At 40.8% G+C, this 16,683-nt stretch overlaps 2 protein-coding genes across 2 annotated transcripts in view; one reads left to right on the forward strand and one right to left on the reverse strand.

Moving 5' to 3' along the window:
* LOC125246293 (tripartite motif-containing protein 16-like) overlaps nucleotides 1-2,940 on the forward strand; it is a 45,621-nt gene extending 42,681 nt beyond the window's left edge. Inside the window, exons 5-6 of the mRNA XM_048157240.1 lie at nucleotides 139-186; nucleotides 423-2,940. Of these exons, the coding sequence (XP_048013197.1) occupies nucleotides 139-186; nucleotides 423-946 (572 nt within the window). The 3' untranslated portion in view covers nucleotides 947-2,940. The remainder of the gene's footprint in view (nucleotides 1-138; nucleotides 187-422) is intronic.
* A 7,775-nt stretch (nucleotides 2,941-10,715) lies between these two features.
* LOC125246312 lies at nucleotides 10,716-16,049 on the reverse strand. The gene is made up of 3 exons (XM_048157266.1): nucleotides 15,475-16,049; nucleotides 15,199-15,241; nucleotides 10,716-11,969 (listed from the first exon to the last, which is right to left on the reverse strand). The coding sequence occupies exon 3, from the start codon at nucleotides 11,967-11,969 to the stop codon at nucleotides 10,716-10,718; it is 1,254 nt and encodes a 417-aa protein (XP_048013223.1). The 5' UTR covers nucleotides 15,199-15,241; nucleotides 15,475-16,049.
* Between the last annotated feature and the right edge of the window lie 634 nt (nucleotides 16,050-16,683).

Consider the following 16,683-nt stretch of genomic DNA (forward strand, 5'->3'; position numbering starts at 1 on the left):
CCTGCCGGACAGTGGCCCTTCAGGACCGAAATTGCCCATCCCTTGTAGATCATCCAATTAGAATTGTCTTAGAAACGGATGCAGGGAACATTTTCCCTTGACATGATAATCACACTCTTTATGTCTGTTGATTTCCAGGCACTTTCCCCAACATTGTTCCCAGGACCAGGAACGACTTCCTACAATGTAAGTCACTAAGAAAACAAGCAGAAAAACTCACTGAGTGTGTTCATGTTCTTCCTGTAGAAGGAGAAAGAAAACATGACAGAAGAGTTTTAGAGTTGATCATGTAAATGATGATTTGCACAGGATATCTGGTAAACTGTACTGAGACACTGATGAAATATTGAACATGAAGAGTTCAGATACATAAAAAGATAAGATTGATCATTCCTGATTCGGATGTCTTTTATCTCCATCAGATTCTCATCAGTTCATTCTGGATCTGAACACAGTGAATAAACGCCTCCGTCTGTCTGAGAGGAACAGAGTGATTACTGTCACTGACACAGATCAGTCGTATCCTGATCATCTAGACAGATTTGATATATGTCAGGTGTTGTGTAGAGAGAATGTAAGTAATCAACACTGTTACTGGGAGGTTGAGTGGAGTGGAGATGTGTCTATATCAGTGTCATATAAGAGCATCAGCAGGAAGGGACGGGGTCGTGACTGTTTGTTTGGATATAATGATCAGTCCTGGAATTTGATCTGCTCTTCCTTCAGTTACTCATTCTGGCACAATAACATAGTGACTAAATTCCCTGTAAAGTCCATCCGATGCAGGAGAATAGGAGTGTATGTGGATCACAGTGCAGGAACTCTGTCCTTCTACAGCGTCTCTGGAGACACAATGATCCTCATCCACACAGTCCAGACCACATTCACTCAACCACTCTATCCTGGGTTTAGGGTTGGTTATAAATCATCAGTAAAACTGTGTTGATAAATTAGAAAAGACTATTGTAGGACCAAAATCAGTTCAAATGGAATAATTAATTTACAGTCATTTAGTTCACGACCGACCAATCGAATCATCCAGCGTTCATCTGCTCGGGCCTTAATAAGCTCTTGTAGTGGATATGAATATCTACTATTGTGAAAACACTAATTAGAGTGCGGTAACTTTAAGATCGACAGTTTAAGACATTTAAATTTTACTTTTTTGTTACTAGTTCTTGTGATGTGACTATTTATACTTAGGTGTTTGTCCCACCTCTGAGAGGCGTTCTGGCCAATCAGATATCGTCTTGGTTCAAAAGGTGGCTTTTCTCCGCCCCAAATCATAAAATAAGCATTATTTCTCTGGAATTGCCGGCTTTGGCAGAGAATACTGTTTAGGCATAATTTCTATTAAATGGAATATGATACATTTTACACAGATTGTTTGGAACAATATGATGCAGTCGTAAAAACAGTCTCTGTGAGTTTTTCTGTTATGTTAGGTCACTCAGAAAAACAACATGGTCTGAATTGTCTCTGTCTCTTTTAAACTGGAGATCAAAGACACTTTATCTTCTGGTGACCATTTGGTTTCTACAAATGGCTAAAAAGTTTGCCACCTCTCCTTCAGTCAGGAAGCATGGGGGTCATAAAAGTACCTAGCAGGGGTTTTCTGTAGACAGACTGGAGCCAAAAATTAGATTCTCTGAGCTTGGGTTTCTGGAATTATGATTTGAAAGAATCAACTGAATGATTCATTTGACTGGTTTGTCCACAGTTCCTACACTGTAGAGAGGTTATACCCATAATACTTTCATTATTTCATTACATTAAGTCTTCATTCCTGGGGGGTAGTGGTCAATGCTACAACACATCCGAGATCCGAGTTCGAGACCTGGCTTGAACTAGGCTAAACAGTATTGCTATTTTTAAGGTAAAGTCTTGGGACAATAGGCCTAGCCTATTTATTTATTACAGGTGTTTATTACAGGTGTTTATTGGTGAAATTTATGTAAAATGAGGAATACAGAATCTTATTCTTGCAATATTTTACATTTGTTTTGCCAAATAGGTTGCTGTGTATGATTTAAAAAAAATGGAAATAGTTCAAGTTAAGAACAGAAGTTTTTCTTTTTGTCTCTCTCGCCAACACGTTAGATTTCAATTTCCTTGTCAAGTCAAGTCACCTTTATTTATATAGAGCTTTTTACAATGAAGATTGTGTCAAAGCAGCTTTACAGTGATAACTGGTAAATAATTTTGGCTGCACAGTTAATTTAGTTCATTCATCTATACATCGACTCTGAAGAAAACAGTTATGTCATCGTCCAGCTCAGTTCAGTTCTCATACAATGGTGTCGATGCAGGGAGATCAAAAACATTGTTGAATATCAGTGTCCCCAACTAAGCAAGCCAGAGGCGACAGCAGCAATGAACCCAAACTCCATCAGGTGACAAAATGGAGAAAAAAAACAACCAGGATCAGTCGGGGGGGCCAGTTCTCCTCTGGCCTTTAGTGAACAGTGCTTGATTATGATTCAGGCAGCTCTACAGGTCATAAGTCAGACTGGGATTACAACAGTCAAAATATTTAATCTAGTTCCATCTAGTTAAAGATCGTATTCATCACGCGTTATGGGACGACGGTATCTGTCTTCCTCGCTGACGCACGATTCACACCTTTAGCTATTGTCCTGCACCCCCACCGTGAAGCTACTTAACTCTCCCAACCCCAATATCTGAGCATCTGAGACTACAAACAAGAGTCTCAAAAGAACAATTCAGACTTAAATGACTATTCTATTAGCCTAATTAAATATTTTAAAGTGTATAGATAATGAAGGAATTAGTCTAAATCATTTACATGTTGTTTTATTTTTGTCATAAAAGTTTATTAATTGTTAAATATTTCATTATTCAATAATTAAAGAATTCAAACAGAATCAGATGCATTACCTGATCAGTTTACTCCGCTTTACTATGCCAGCTTTTCCCAAACAAAACGAAATGGTACAGACCCACTCATGTTCTTTATCACCCTAGGCAGACACTTCACAAACTCACCGTGAACAACATTTTCGACCCAATAAATAGCCTGAATTTTAGAGGGATCATGGGATTCTTCCAATTGTGTGAAAGTTTTTTTTTATGGATTACGAAAATAAAATGCTGAAATACAATTAATTATTAATTGAACATATTTAATAAAAGTTTTCATAGAAATTGATAATCATGGGATGCCAACCCAGGTGAAAAAAGTACATTTTTATAATATACTTAAATTGCTCTATTTTCGTGCACTAATTTTGTACTTAATATACTAAAAGCTCTTCTTTAGTACTACATAATATAATCTTAAGAACATCAAAGTGTACTCAACTGTGGTATTTTGAGACAGCATGAAATATGCTGCAGGAAATAACAGTTCCCAACACAATAATGTTTATGTTGCATTTTATTTATTTAACTCCTTGCTATCCGCAACACAACAACATTTTAAACATGTTACAGTATGTCTGATGAAAAATGAAGGGGGAAAGGGGGAAAAAAAAATATATATAAAGGGTGAAAAAAAATATATAAAGGGGGAAAAAAAGGACTTTAATAAATAAAATATATTCTTTCTGTGGCTTCCTGATTTCAATTTACAATTATATTTTAGTGACTACAAGCTGTTTTATTTTAATGAACAGATTCAAATATAATTTATGGGTATGTTTACATGACAACATTGTACTAAATATTGTGTAACAGTCACTTAACGGTCACCAGCATTTACAGTAATTCTGGGTAGAATGAGAACTGTGCAAGTGCATAGATAATGCATAGAAGTGAAAGGTGAGCAAGAGAACTCTTTCTTACTCTTTCTTGGTGTATATTGTGTACTTTCTCTCACTCAATCCCCATGTATGTGGATGAGTGTGACATTTAAGTCATTTTATTAAATCTGGGGAAAATACGCCAACTCTTGTCTCTTGTGTATTTTTTCTTCCGACACCACATATTGTATTTCTCTCTGGGCAACAGAATATTTCAACTTTACATTACAAATTACACTGTTCAGATTGCAGCCATATCACCCTGTAGACCAAGACTGGTTGCCCACTGAAGCTAAGCAGGGTTGAGCCTGGTGGTCAATACCTGGATAGGAGACTTCCTGTGAAAACGTCGCGGGTTACTGGTGTAACCCTTGTTCCCTGAATAAGGGAATGAGACACTACGTCGAATGACGTTATGGGAACACTCTGCGTGATTGCATCATGAAGCACTTCTGTATCCAACCAATGATGAGACGAGACGTCAGAGGCGGGTGACGTCATGGATCAGGAAACTATAAAGCATGCCCAGAACAAAGAACGCTAGCTTCTGGATTATGGCTGAAGCAAGACGCTCATAGGTACGCTGGGGGTACGGCAACGTGACGTAGCGTCTCGTTCCCTTATTCAGGGAACAAGGGTTACACCAGTAACCCGAGACGTTTCCTTTCATGGGAACTATCGACGCTACATCGAATGACGTTATGGGAACGCTATCCCAACTACGCCGTATCACCAAGTGCCTGTCTGTGATCTTGTAGACAGAACCGAGGAACGTGTGCTGGGATGACCATCCAGCTGCATCACATATATCATTCAATGACACTCCTGACATTAATGCCTTAGAAGCCGCCATACCCCTGGTGGAATGAGCACGGACAGCTAAAGGACATGGCTGTCCAGACACTCCATAGGCAAGTGAGATGGCCTCGACCACCCACTTGCTCATCCTCTGCTTAGATGCTGGGCCCCCCTTCTTAGGGGACCCATAACATACAAACAATTGATCTGTTTTCCACCACAGGGCAGCTCTGTGGACATATGCATCCAAAGCCCTAACTGGGCAAAGCAGATTACGTTTCTCCTGATCCGAATTTACAAAAGGAGGAGGACAGAAAGCCTGAAGTACTATAGGACCTGAGACGTTGGTGGGGACCTTTGGCACATAGCCAGGTCTAGTGTGTAGGAAAGCCTTCACCATACCAGGCACAAATTCCAGACACGAAGGAGCAACCGACAATGCTTGTAAATCTCCTATTCTTTTAAGAGACGAGATTGCCAACAGAAATATCGTTTTTAGAGTAAGGAACTTCTCCGATACCTCTTCTAGTGGTTCGAAGGGAGCCTCAGCTAAACCTTTTAAAACTATAGCCAAGTCCCAAGTAGGAGTTCTTGTACACACTACAGGCCTCAGCCTCCGCGTGCCACGAAGGAAGCATATGACAAGGGGGTCTCGACCCACCGAGGAGTCCCCTATAGGAACATGATAAGCAGAAATGGCTGCTATATAAACCTTCAAAGTTGAAGGAGATAAACCTTCCAAGAATTTCTCTTGGAGGAACTGAAGCACAAGGCTGATAGATGACTGGACAGGGTCCACATTACGTTGACTACACCATGTAGAAAACAATTTCTATTTATAGGTATACAGCTTCCTCGGGGGAGCTCTGGAATGAAGAATGGTCTCCACAACCTCGGTTGGGAGACCGGAATCTATGAGCCTTGCCCCCTCAGAGGCCAGGCCCACAGCTTCCATAATTCTGGGCGGGGATGGAGTATCGTGCTGCCCGCTTGAGACAGGAGATCCTGCCTGAGAGGAAGCTCCTTATGAGAGCCGTCTAATAGAGATATTAGGTTTGCAAACCAAATCCTCGTTGGCCAGTACGGGGCCACCAATATTAGGCTGACCCCTTCCTGGCGTACTTTTTCCAGAACCGGGAGCAGAGCGACCGGGGGAAATGCATACAGACATAGCCTCAGCCACGTCTGCAGCATGGCATCCAGACCCAGGGGTGCTGGATGCGAGAGGGAGTACCACAGTGGACACTGAGTTGTCTCTCCCGAAGCAAATAGGTCTACTTCCGCTTGACCAAAATTTTTCCAAATGAGCTCCACCACCTCTGTGTGGAGTCTCCATTCCCCGGGCCTCGGCCCCTGCCTCGACAGGGCGTCTGCTCCCACATTTAGATGCCCAGGAATATTTGCTGCTCTCAGTGAGAGGAGCTTTCCCTGGGCCCACAGGAGGATCCGACGGGCCAAGTTGCAAAGTCGGGGAGACCGCAGACCCCCCGATGGTTTGTATATGAGACCACCGTCGTGTTGTCCGTGCGGACCAACACGTGATGGTCCCTCAGGTCTGGGAGGAAGTGTTTCAATGAAAGAAATACCGCCATCATCTCCAGCCGATTTATGTGCCAGGAGAGCTGATGGTCCCCCCAAAGATCCTGAGCTGAGAGACCACTCATGATCGCCCCCCAGCCCGTGAGGGAAGCATCTGTCGTAAGCATTATGCGACGACAAGAAGTCCCCAACACAGGTCCCTGGGACAGGAACCAAGGATTTTTCCACATGACCAGAGCACGAAGGCATCGCCGCGTGACTTTGATCATGCGAAAAGGATTTCCCCTCGGAGAAAACCCCTTGGTCCTGAGCCACCACTGTAAAGGTCTCATGTGCAGAAGGCCAAAAGGTATCACGTTGGACGCAGCTGCCATAAGACCCAACAGTCTCTGAAACTGTTTTACAGTGAGTGACTGGCCTAACTTCTGTCAGGACCACTATCGTCAAATATGATAGATAATGCATAGAGTTTGTATTGGCGGTATGGTTCTGTTCTGGGCAAGAACTCCCTGCGCATCCATGAAGCCTAGCATGGATAAGAGCAGGGAGAGCAGCAATAAACCCCCTAGGGTAAACAGAACAGGACCAACATGCAGATATCATTAAATGTCATGATTTAACGTACACATATTCGAGAATTAGTCTGATTCAGGGGAAATAATAAGGCCAATCCTGACTGAAGAGAGGAGGAGCTGGGGATGGAGGAGGGTAATTTGCTCCTGAGAATGCAATAGCTGCTGATAATACTGAGGAGCTTATATATAGATGCCGTAATAGGCGTTGTATTCCTATAGGTAGATGCAAGTCACCTGGGAGTCAGCTGATGCAAGCTTGACTGATGTGACCTGCCAGAACTGACACTAACGCTAGATTTTACCCCATTCACGGCCCCGAGAATGGAACTCACACGAGCAGGGGATAGATATGCCTGCATCGTGGTGGAGTCCCAAACTACCCCTAAGTAGTTAGTAATTTGACGAAGGGAAGAACCTTGTATTGGTAAGCTTCGTCCCCCAAAAGCAAACCTGAGGAACTTCCTGTGAGAAGGATGGATGGATACATGAAAGTATGCGTCTTTCAGGTCTATCGCCACAAACCAGTCCTCGGACCTGATTTGTGGAATAATCTGTTTGAGTGTAAGCATTTTGAACTTCAACTTTCGTACAGATCGATTTAACACATGTAAATCTATGATCGGACACAACTCTCCATCCTTCTTTGGAACAATGAAGTAGCGGCTGTAAAAGCCTGACATTTTGCTGGGAGGGGGAACCCTTTCTATAGCTCCTTTTTACAAAAGCGTCATAACCTCTTGTTCCATAACCAGAGACTGCTCTGGGGCCACCACTGTGGGAAGAACCCCATTAAACCTGGGCGGTCGAGAACCGAACTGTATTTTGTAACCCTGTTCTACCATGAGCAGCACCCATTTCGAAATGTTCGGGAGACGTTTCCATTCTTCCATAAATTCTACTAAGGGAACCAGTCTCTCAAAACTGGCCTCTGGTGTTTTTTGAGTACTTGGCTCGTTGGTCTGACCCGGTGCACCGGTAGACAAACGAATCAAGTGACAACCGACCCTCCTCGGAGGATCGGTGGAGACCGCTGCGCCCTGACATACACTGGGTGGCAGGGTTGGCAGAACGGCCCCCTGAGGGTGCCGAAGGGGGACGGACACTTGATATTTTAATATCTAACCCCTCCGGAGAGGGCTGCCCTCATAAGTCCTTGACTGCTGGCATCAGGACTTCTTCTTTGAAGCCTTCCGTGAAATAATGACGGTCCTCAGATCCGTCTTACCCCCAGAAGGCTTCTCCTGTGCTGACCGCCCCGGTCCCCAAGCTCTCCGCAGGGGAGCACGGGTGGCCACACAGGCTTTCTGCTGCGCTCTGTGCGCCGAGGAGCCGGCTATCGGCCGAGACTGCTCCTGCTCAGCAGCCTTGGGGGGATGAGCGCGGCGGGGAAGAAATCTTTGGAAGGCCGCTGATTGTTTACGTGACTCCTGGAACCTATCGATGACAGAGGATACTGCATCACAGAATAGGCCCACAGGAGACAGTGGTGCATCCATGAGGATGTTTTGTCTCTTTCTCCTTTATATCTGACAAATTGAGCCACAGGTGTCTCTCCGTGGCCACCATAGAGCGGCCGATTGATTTGGCCGTCTCCTTGGTGGCCCGAAGAGCTAGATCTGTCGCTTTTCTGAGCTCCTGTATGTACTCAAATGTCGCTTCCCCGCTTTCATCAATTTCCCCCAGCAGGTCAGCCTGGTAAGCTTGCAATATTGACGTAGTATGGAGGCAAGCTGCAGCCTGACCTGCTGCCGAATAAGCCTTGCCCACCAAGCCCTAAGTTGTTTTTAGAGGCTTAGTGGGCAATGTCAGGGGTCTTGAGGGATGATGCAGACTCGGGCGAGAGATAGCTCGCAAGCGTCTCTTCAACCCGAGGCATCGCCCCATAGCCGTAGTGTTTCAGCCCTATGATGTTACTATATGTTGATGTTTGGGGGCTGAAAACACGGTACTGTACAGGTCTATTCCACGACCTCGACACCTCAGTGTGGAGGTCGGGAAGGAACGGCAGACCCCGACGCTGGGGTAGCGACCGTGCGGGGAGAAAACGCTCATCAAGTTTACTCTTTGGTTTCGTGTCGCTTCTCTCTGTGGGTCTATTTTTAACTTGTCGACTGCCCTAGTCACCACCTCCAGCAGCTCCTCATAGGCTGGAGACGAGGATGGCGGGTCCTCATCTCCAGTCTCGACGCTCACCACGTCCACCTCCTCGGAGGAAGATATGTTGAGCGCTGGTGTCTCCCTCCGGGGGGAAGAAACCGCAGCGCTTGCTTCCACCACCAAAGGAGAGACACTGGTTCTGGCAGGTAAGGGGAGCGATAGGGCTGGTCCCGTCTCTCCCCCCTCTGTCAGATCCATTTGTGATCCCCACGAATGCAGCTTCCACTGTGCCTCAGCAGCAGCGGGACCTGATCTGCGGGGAACACTCACCGCGGCACCCTCCTCAAAGAGCGCCCGGCGTGATCTTAGCACTCTGAGAGTGAGCCGCTCACAATGTACACAGACAGCTCCCTCAAGAGCTGCCTGTGCATGCTCAACTCCCATACAAACAACACACATCTCATGTGTGTCCCCACCCAAAATAAATCACGTGCAGGGAGGCACACTTGGTGAACTGCTGTTTGCTAAGTTTGTCTTTTTCCGCCATTTTATATATATATATATATATATATATATATATATATATATATATATATATATATATATATATATATATATATATATATCGTGTTGGTGTTTGAAACTCTTGTCCTCAGATGAAGAGATCACTGTGATAGCAACAGACAAACAACACTAAATAAGACAAACAAGATACAGATAGCGCTTGCTGAAGACAACAGAAGCTAGCGTTCTTTGTTCTGGGCATGCTTTATAGTTTCCTGGTCCGTGACGTCACCCGCCTCTGACGTCTCGTCTCATCATTGGTTGGATACAGAAGTGCTTCATGACGCAATCACGCAGAGTGTTCCCATAATGTCATTCGACGTAGCGTCGATAGTTCCCATGAAAGGGAACTAGGTTGCTGCTGGGAGAGGTGTTAGTGAGGCCAGCAGGGGGTGCACACCTTGTGGTCTGTGTGGGTCCTAACGCTCCATAGTGATGGGGAAACTATACTGTCCAAAAGCACCATACTTCGGATGAGACGTTAAACCGAGGTCCTGACTCTCTGTGCTCATTAAAAATCCCAGGATGTCCTTCGAAAAAAAGAGTAGGGGTTTGTAACGGTGGTACCCTAACTATAGGGATTTAATTGAAAAAAAATAAAAAATAGGCAGAATTAAATCCATCAAAAGGATTTAAATTAACAGTTTAATTCTGGCTGCCCTTGTCTAATGCCTCGATCATGGGCTGGCATATGCAAATATTGGGGGCGTAGGTGTTATGTTGAGATTCGCCTATTCTTCTGAGGTCTTTTAAACAAATGAGATTTATATAAGAAGGAGGAAACAATGGTGTTTGAGACTCACTGTATGTCATTTCCATGTAATGAACTCTTGTTATTCAACTATGCTGAGGTAAATTCAATTTTCAATTCGATGGCACCGTTAAGTATAATAAAAATGCATGCAGGGCATCTTAGCACAAAACCAAATGTAATTGTTTATAGCTGTAGTAAAAGCAGATACAAGGTTAATGTTTTACTTTTCCCGCAGTGCTTACAAAATTCATAAACCTATTGAACAGGACTCTTGGATCAAAGGATGATTCTTTTGTTGTTGTTGCAGGTTTGTACTGTTTCCAATCCTCTGGAAGCACTCCTCCTGTGGAAACCTTACTGAGGATCTCTGCCTTCTTCCTGACGTCCATCAAAGACTGAATGCGATCTTGAAATCCAGGCTTGCGTTCTTGTTCCTCAGACTCAATCATCAGATCGATGTAGTCAGGGGTGGACAGAGGATTGGGCTTGAGGGCGATTTCCTCCAGTCGCTCCAAAGACATTTGAGATTCTGCAATTAGTCCAGTCACAATATCTTGGACTTTCTCAAGCTCCTTTTCAAGTTCTTCAAAGATCTTTTCTTTTGACATGACCTGTCCATGTGCAGCCTCATATCGCTTTTTTTAATTCCTGATAGGTTTCCTTTTTCTTTTCTGTCACATATTCCCATCTGTATTCCTGATTAAAGTGCACTTTCCAGTGACACTTTCCAGGACAGACTGTGCACTTTCCATCTGCCATGGCACTGCAGAAAAATCTTTTTCTGTCATCTGCAATTTTGCATGTCTCATGACATGTGAAATTACACTTTTGGCAGTTGGTCAAGTAGTAGTCAGTGTTGTTTTCGATCTGTTTTGGAGCATTTACTTCTACTTCATATTCAAAATCCTTGTTTGCATCCATCTCAGCCTTGTGCTGCTCCAGAGCTGCTCTTGTCTTCTTTATTTCATCCAGTTTCATCAGACCAGCATTGATTTGGGGCTGGAGACCTTCCACAAGCACTTCCAGCTGCTGTCGCTCTTTCAGGACCTCCCGTGTCAGAGACAAGCTCTTGGTTTCCATCTTGTGGAGGGATATGAAGAATTTTTTCATGCTAGAAAGTCCCATCATCCAGAACATTTGGTTAAAGACAGACGTCTCATCCTCTGCAGATTTCAGAACAGGAGGTGTTTGCCCATCTGCAAAGGTGACCAGCACAAAGATGTTTTCAGCAATATCCTTCCCAAATATGGAGAGAATGGAGTCAAAGATGTATTTCTGTGTGTGCGTCAGACGGGCAAGTGAAGCCTGGACTACAAAACACACGGCATCAATGCGGTCGATCCCTCCTGGATTAGAGAAGAACTCCTGAATCTGCTTTGTGATCTTCTGGTCATGAGAGATTCCTCTGGTATCACCGAATCCTGGTGTGTCCACTATGGTCAGAGAATGTGGAATCTTGAAACCATCCATGTAATTGATTTGATATGCCGTTATCGCTGAAGTCTGACTTTCAGCCTGGGATTTCTCCTTCCCTTCATCTATCAGCACAAACCGGAAGTCTTCTTCCCATTGCACTCCCAGAATGTAGTTGATCATGCTGTTAATTAGAGTGGTTTTTCCTGAACCAGTGGCTCCGATCATCATGATGGTCTTGTTCTTTTTCTTGATGTTTTCTGTCCCAAATGTGCTTCTTCTGCAGAATCCGTCACTGTTCTTCCATGTTTCAGACAGTTTGAGTTTAAACATGGGCAGGTTTTCATTGCTTCCATCAGCCATTTTACTGCTCCAGTTGTTCTTTATAATATTTGCAACATCTTTGCTTTTTGTGCTTTCTATTGCCATTTTTTGATTGTTGTCAACAGCTGACTGGCTTTTTTCCATCTGATTAAAGGACAAGGAAACAATTGTTTGTACATCAATTTACATTATACAAAAACAGTATACAAAAGAACTGAGTACAACCCTGTCCGACATCACTAAAACTTCAAATGATTAAACATTATATCACCTATCAATAATTAAATAATTTCTAAATTGACAGGTAGAGTATTTCCTATTATAAACAATAATAATAAAAAAACGTAGCAAGAATATATTAAAAACACAAGCCCCAAAGTAGTGCAACAAAAGTGAATACACCTTTGAGGAGAGAGAGCGAGCAAGAGAGAGATTTGAAGAGAGATGGCTGAGAGACAGTACAAAAGAAAAAAGCTCAGAGGAATATCGCTGGGAAAAGAAGGGTAATGATCAGGCAAGAGCTTTAAGACCCATGTTAATATTAGAAAAAGCTTTCCAATGCTGAGACATACGCGGGAAGGCTTGAAAACAGACCCTGAGGTTGTGTTGTTTCTGCTCCATACATGAGGAACACTGGATTTGCTTTGCATCCCAGAACCAAGATATGCTGTATTGCTGTTGTTTTAATGATAGCTATAGTAACAGGAAAGATTTGACTGTCATTAATGTTAATCAAACAAAAGAAAAAGAGAAAATCACTCACTTTTGACTTTTGTTCCTTTAATAAGGATTAATCTATTTTTAATTTTGAAAAGTGAATACTGTGCAGTGTTATTTTTACATTTGATTATATTTATAGATATCTATATAGACATGAAGGTAACACTTTACATTAAGGTTCCCTTTATAAAGGGTTTAAAAAGGTGTTAATGACTAAGTTCACAACTGCCCACCCTACATTAAGGTTTACAGGTAACTAATACTGAAATTAATTTTTCATTAAAAGGTTAGTTCGTCTGACATCATTCATGACTTACATCACATGTATCAGGTATTTTGGTAACACTTTACAATATGGCTCATTAGTTAACATTAGTTAACATTAGTTAACATGAACTAATAATAAACAGCATTTATTAATCTTTGTTAATGTTAATTTCAACATTTACTAATACATTATTAAAATCTTGTTCACATTAGTTAATGCACTGTGAATTAACATGAACAAACAATGAACAACTGTATTTTCATTAATGTTAACGAAGATTAGTAAATGCAGTAACAAATGTGTTGCTCATGTTAGTTCACGTTTGTTAATACATTGAGTAATGTTAAACTAATGAACCTTATTGTAAAGTATTACCAGTATTTTTATATTCACTGTATAATAAAACCTTCCAAATTTTGAATTTATATTGATTATACTTTTTACGACTTTTGGTTTTTGAAAGAAGATTCTTATATTCACCAAGGCAATCAAAAGTACAGCTGAAAACTATTGTGATAAATTCTGAAAATGTGAAATAACGTTTCTTTAAGTCCCACTGGGATTTCGTGATTCTGCGATCTCTGAATTTATCACAAAATCAAGTAATCTCCAATATTCGGAAGAGTTTGACGTCCCGTAACGTCATCGCAACATGCATTTAGTCAACTCGTTAGACAGGAGTCCAGAGGAGCGGGCCGATCACACGACACCATTAATTCTCTGTTAAACCCATAGACTGTAAAAAAAGATGGACGCCGCGACATTGTATTGAACCTTACATTGTATTGAACTGAAGCCAAAACGGACGCCGGTGGGCACTGACACGTTACGCAAAAATGTAAAAAAAAAAAAAAAAAAGTTTGGAGCCTGGGCATGCGCAGAAGGAATCGTCAGTGGAGCCCGGAGGCGGAGTAACTGCCAGATAATGATCACCTGCTTTTTTTCCGTCATGGCTAACGTTAGGCGTGTTATCTTAACTAATAACGTTTATTAATTAACTTATGAAGTCCACATTTAACGTTACCGAGAAAAGCTCAGATATCCGTCAGATCCTGTAGGTCAGTTAGTACAGTTTACTGCTGAACAGCTCATTTTGTCGGTGTGAAATAACACAGAAATTGAAAATTAATAGTTATATATCTTCAATCTCCCCTCGAAGCTCCGACAGTCCTCAGACAAGCTGTCAATCAACTGTGAATCACGATGACACGCCCCGTTTCTATAGCATCAAATTGCTAGCTAAAATCAAACCTATCACAAAAAACGAACAATAGAATATAAATCAGCGTGATAACAACTACCTTAAATGACCAAAACCATCTTTCGGAAAATTTTATTTGAAGCATAATTTATTTTTAAGTTTTCACTGAAGTCTCATTCGACTGCATTGAGAGGGCGGGGTTTATGACCTGTACTGCATCCAGCCTCCAGGGGGCGATCAAAGAGCCCGCAGCTTCACTTTTCAGGATGTATGAGGCACACCCGGTTAAACCACAGACACCAGACAGTTTCCATGTATGCTGGCACTGTTGGATCTGATCTCTGGTTTAACAGAGACGAATTCTGCGACGAATGTGAACGCTTCTCACAAGATTTCACAGCGGTGTTATTAAATCTGCGGTTAATTTCTCAGCACTTCAAAGCTTTAATAAATATTGCCTAATTTGAATCTTATTTTTTAATGTGATGTCCAAAACATAATTTGTTCATCCTTCATAGTTTGTCCCCATTTGTAAAAAAAAAAAAAAAAAGAAATAAAAAAGACAATAAATGACCACTGTAGTAGATCCTGCAGAGGAGCACTTATTAGTTACATTAGCCATTTCTGAGAAAAGCAGCTGCAAATTCAAAAATTAGAAAAAATCCTGCAAAATCCTGGAAGGAATGATTATTATATATTTTAAAATTGTATTTTAGCACTACTCCAGTCTTCAGTGTCACAGACATCAATTTAATATGCTGATTTACTGCTCAAAAATCAGAAATGTCTCATATCACAGCTGAAAATGCTGATACATTTGGAAACTACAATATTATTTTTTTTCAGAATGCTGTGGTAAACAGAAAGTTTGAAAAACATGAAGAAGAACATATTATATATATAGAAGATTTGTTTAAATAACCTGTATAGCCTTAATACTCTGTATTGTTATTTTTGTAACTTGTATTAACAATTTTTAGATATGTTTACTGGAAAGCAAGTTTTATATATATATATATATATATATATATATATATATATATATATATATATATATATATGGCTTTAATAACATTCATCACACTTAAATTCTAAAAACTTGTAAAAATTGTAAAAATATTTCAAATATATTTGCTTTTTGAATATATTTTAGTCAAGTCTAATCATCTTGATAATATACTCACCTGGACAATCTCCTGTTTTTTCTGTGATAGCAGCCTGTTTGTCCTGAAAAATAATGATTGAAAAAGAAAGGTTTGATTATTATTTAATATTAGTCAAATTATTAAAAAATGTTGGCCTTTGAATCTATCACCTAACTACTGCTATACTGAAAAATAATTAAATGTACTTTTATTAATGACAATCAGATTTTTTAAACTTTACTATACAAGACGTCATTCTGACTTTTTAGATTAAGACATCACATTTGTGTTATACTAGGAAGGAAATAGACTTACTGTTATTTTGGTTTCCTCTTGAGTCTCCTTTTCATCTGCAGCGGCAGAAAGCTTCTGCATTGGTTTTTATAGTGCCCAACTATTGCTCCTCCCACAAAAAAACAAAAAAACAAAACACAAGGCTTAGAAAGTCATTATAAAGGTATTTTGCCCAGGAGAAATGTTTCTGGGGTTTAAAGCCTACATATTTATTTCACAAACTAACTCTACGAACATGGAAAACACTGATAGATGGACTGACAGCGAAGTCCAGGCACTTCTCAACCTTAAAGCTTAAGGAGGAAATCCAACATGACTTTGAAGGGTCCAAGCGAAACATGATAATGTATTTCTGCTCAGCTAGCGACATTGGGCATCAACCACATGGCAAATGCTACACTGTAAAAAATGTCCTGTAGAATTTACAGTAACTTACTGGCAGCAGTTCACTAGTAACTTACTGTAAATTAAACTTACAGTATCAATATTTACAGTACCATTTAAATTGCTGTAAATGTAATTACAGTTTAATATATTTTTACTGTAAAATATACAATAATTGCATATTCTATATCTTTTTCTACAGTAATATTTGTTAATGCAATTAAAGAAAAAAAATTCCTGTAATTTATTGTCCATTTTTTCTATTTACTGAAAAACTGTAGAAATAGCAAAATACTGTATTACAACAGGTCATAATAAAATAATTACAGTAAATTATAAAAATAAGCAATGACAATGTCGTAGTTTTTTTTTTTTTTTACTTTGTTTTAAATTGTTCAATTATACTTGAAATAACATTTTAATCTTGCAGATTGTACTTTCAGTTTTCTTTGAGTTTGAGTTTCTCAAACCTGCAGTTATATTTATACATATGTTTCATATTATGGCACTTTAAATCAACTCATGAAGAAATTCAGTCAGAACAATATTAACTTTACAAATTAAAAAACTCTCCTGAGTAGAATGAATTTGCTCATAGTAGCAACTGTTTTTTTTCTTTTTTTCAAACCTGCAGTAACATTTATTGGGTTTATATTACAGTATTTTTAAACAATGAACAAATTCAGTCATTTGAACAATCTTAAAAAAAAAAAATCAAAAATGTCTCCTGAGCAGAATGTATTGGAGAGGAAGGTGGCCTGGAGACAGAGGCAGGGCAGAAGACCAGGGCGAAGAAGGCTGGACTGCAGCTTAGATAGGCTTGAAGACCCCCACGGCGGAGAAGAC

This window comes from Megalobrama amblycephala, linkage group LG14 (assembly GCF_018812025.1).
Source record: "Megalobrama amblycephala isolate DHTTF-2021 linkage group LG14, ASM1881202v1, whole genome shotgun sequence".
In the NCBI taxonomy this organism is placed as follows: Eukaryota; Metazoa; Chordata; class Actinopteri; order Cypriniformes; family Xenocyprididae; genus Megalobrama; species Megalobrama amblycephala.

What these genes read in the sequence shown, in the direction of transcription:
- LOC125246312 (XM_048157266.1), bottom strand. Translation starts at nt 11,969, where the DNA reads ATGGAAAAAAGCCAGTCAGCTGTTGACAACAATCAAAAAATGGCAATA.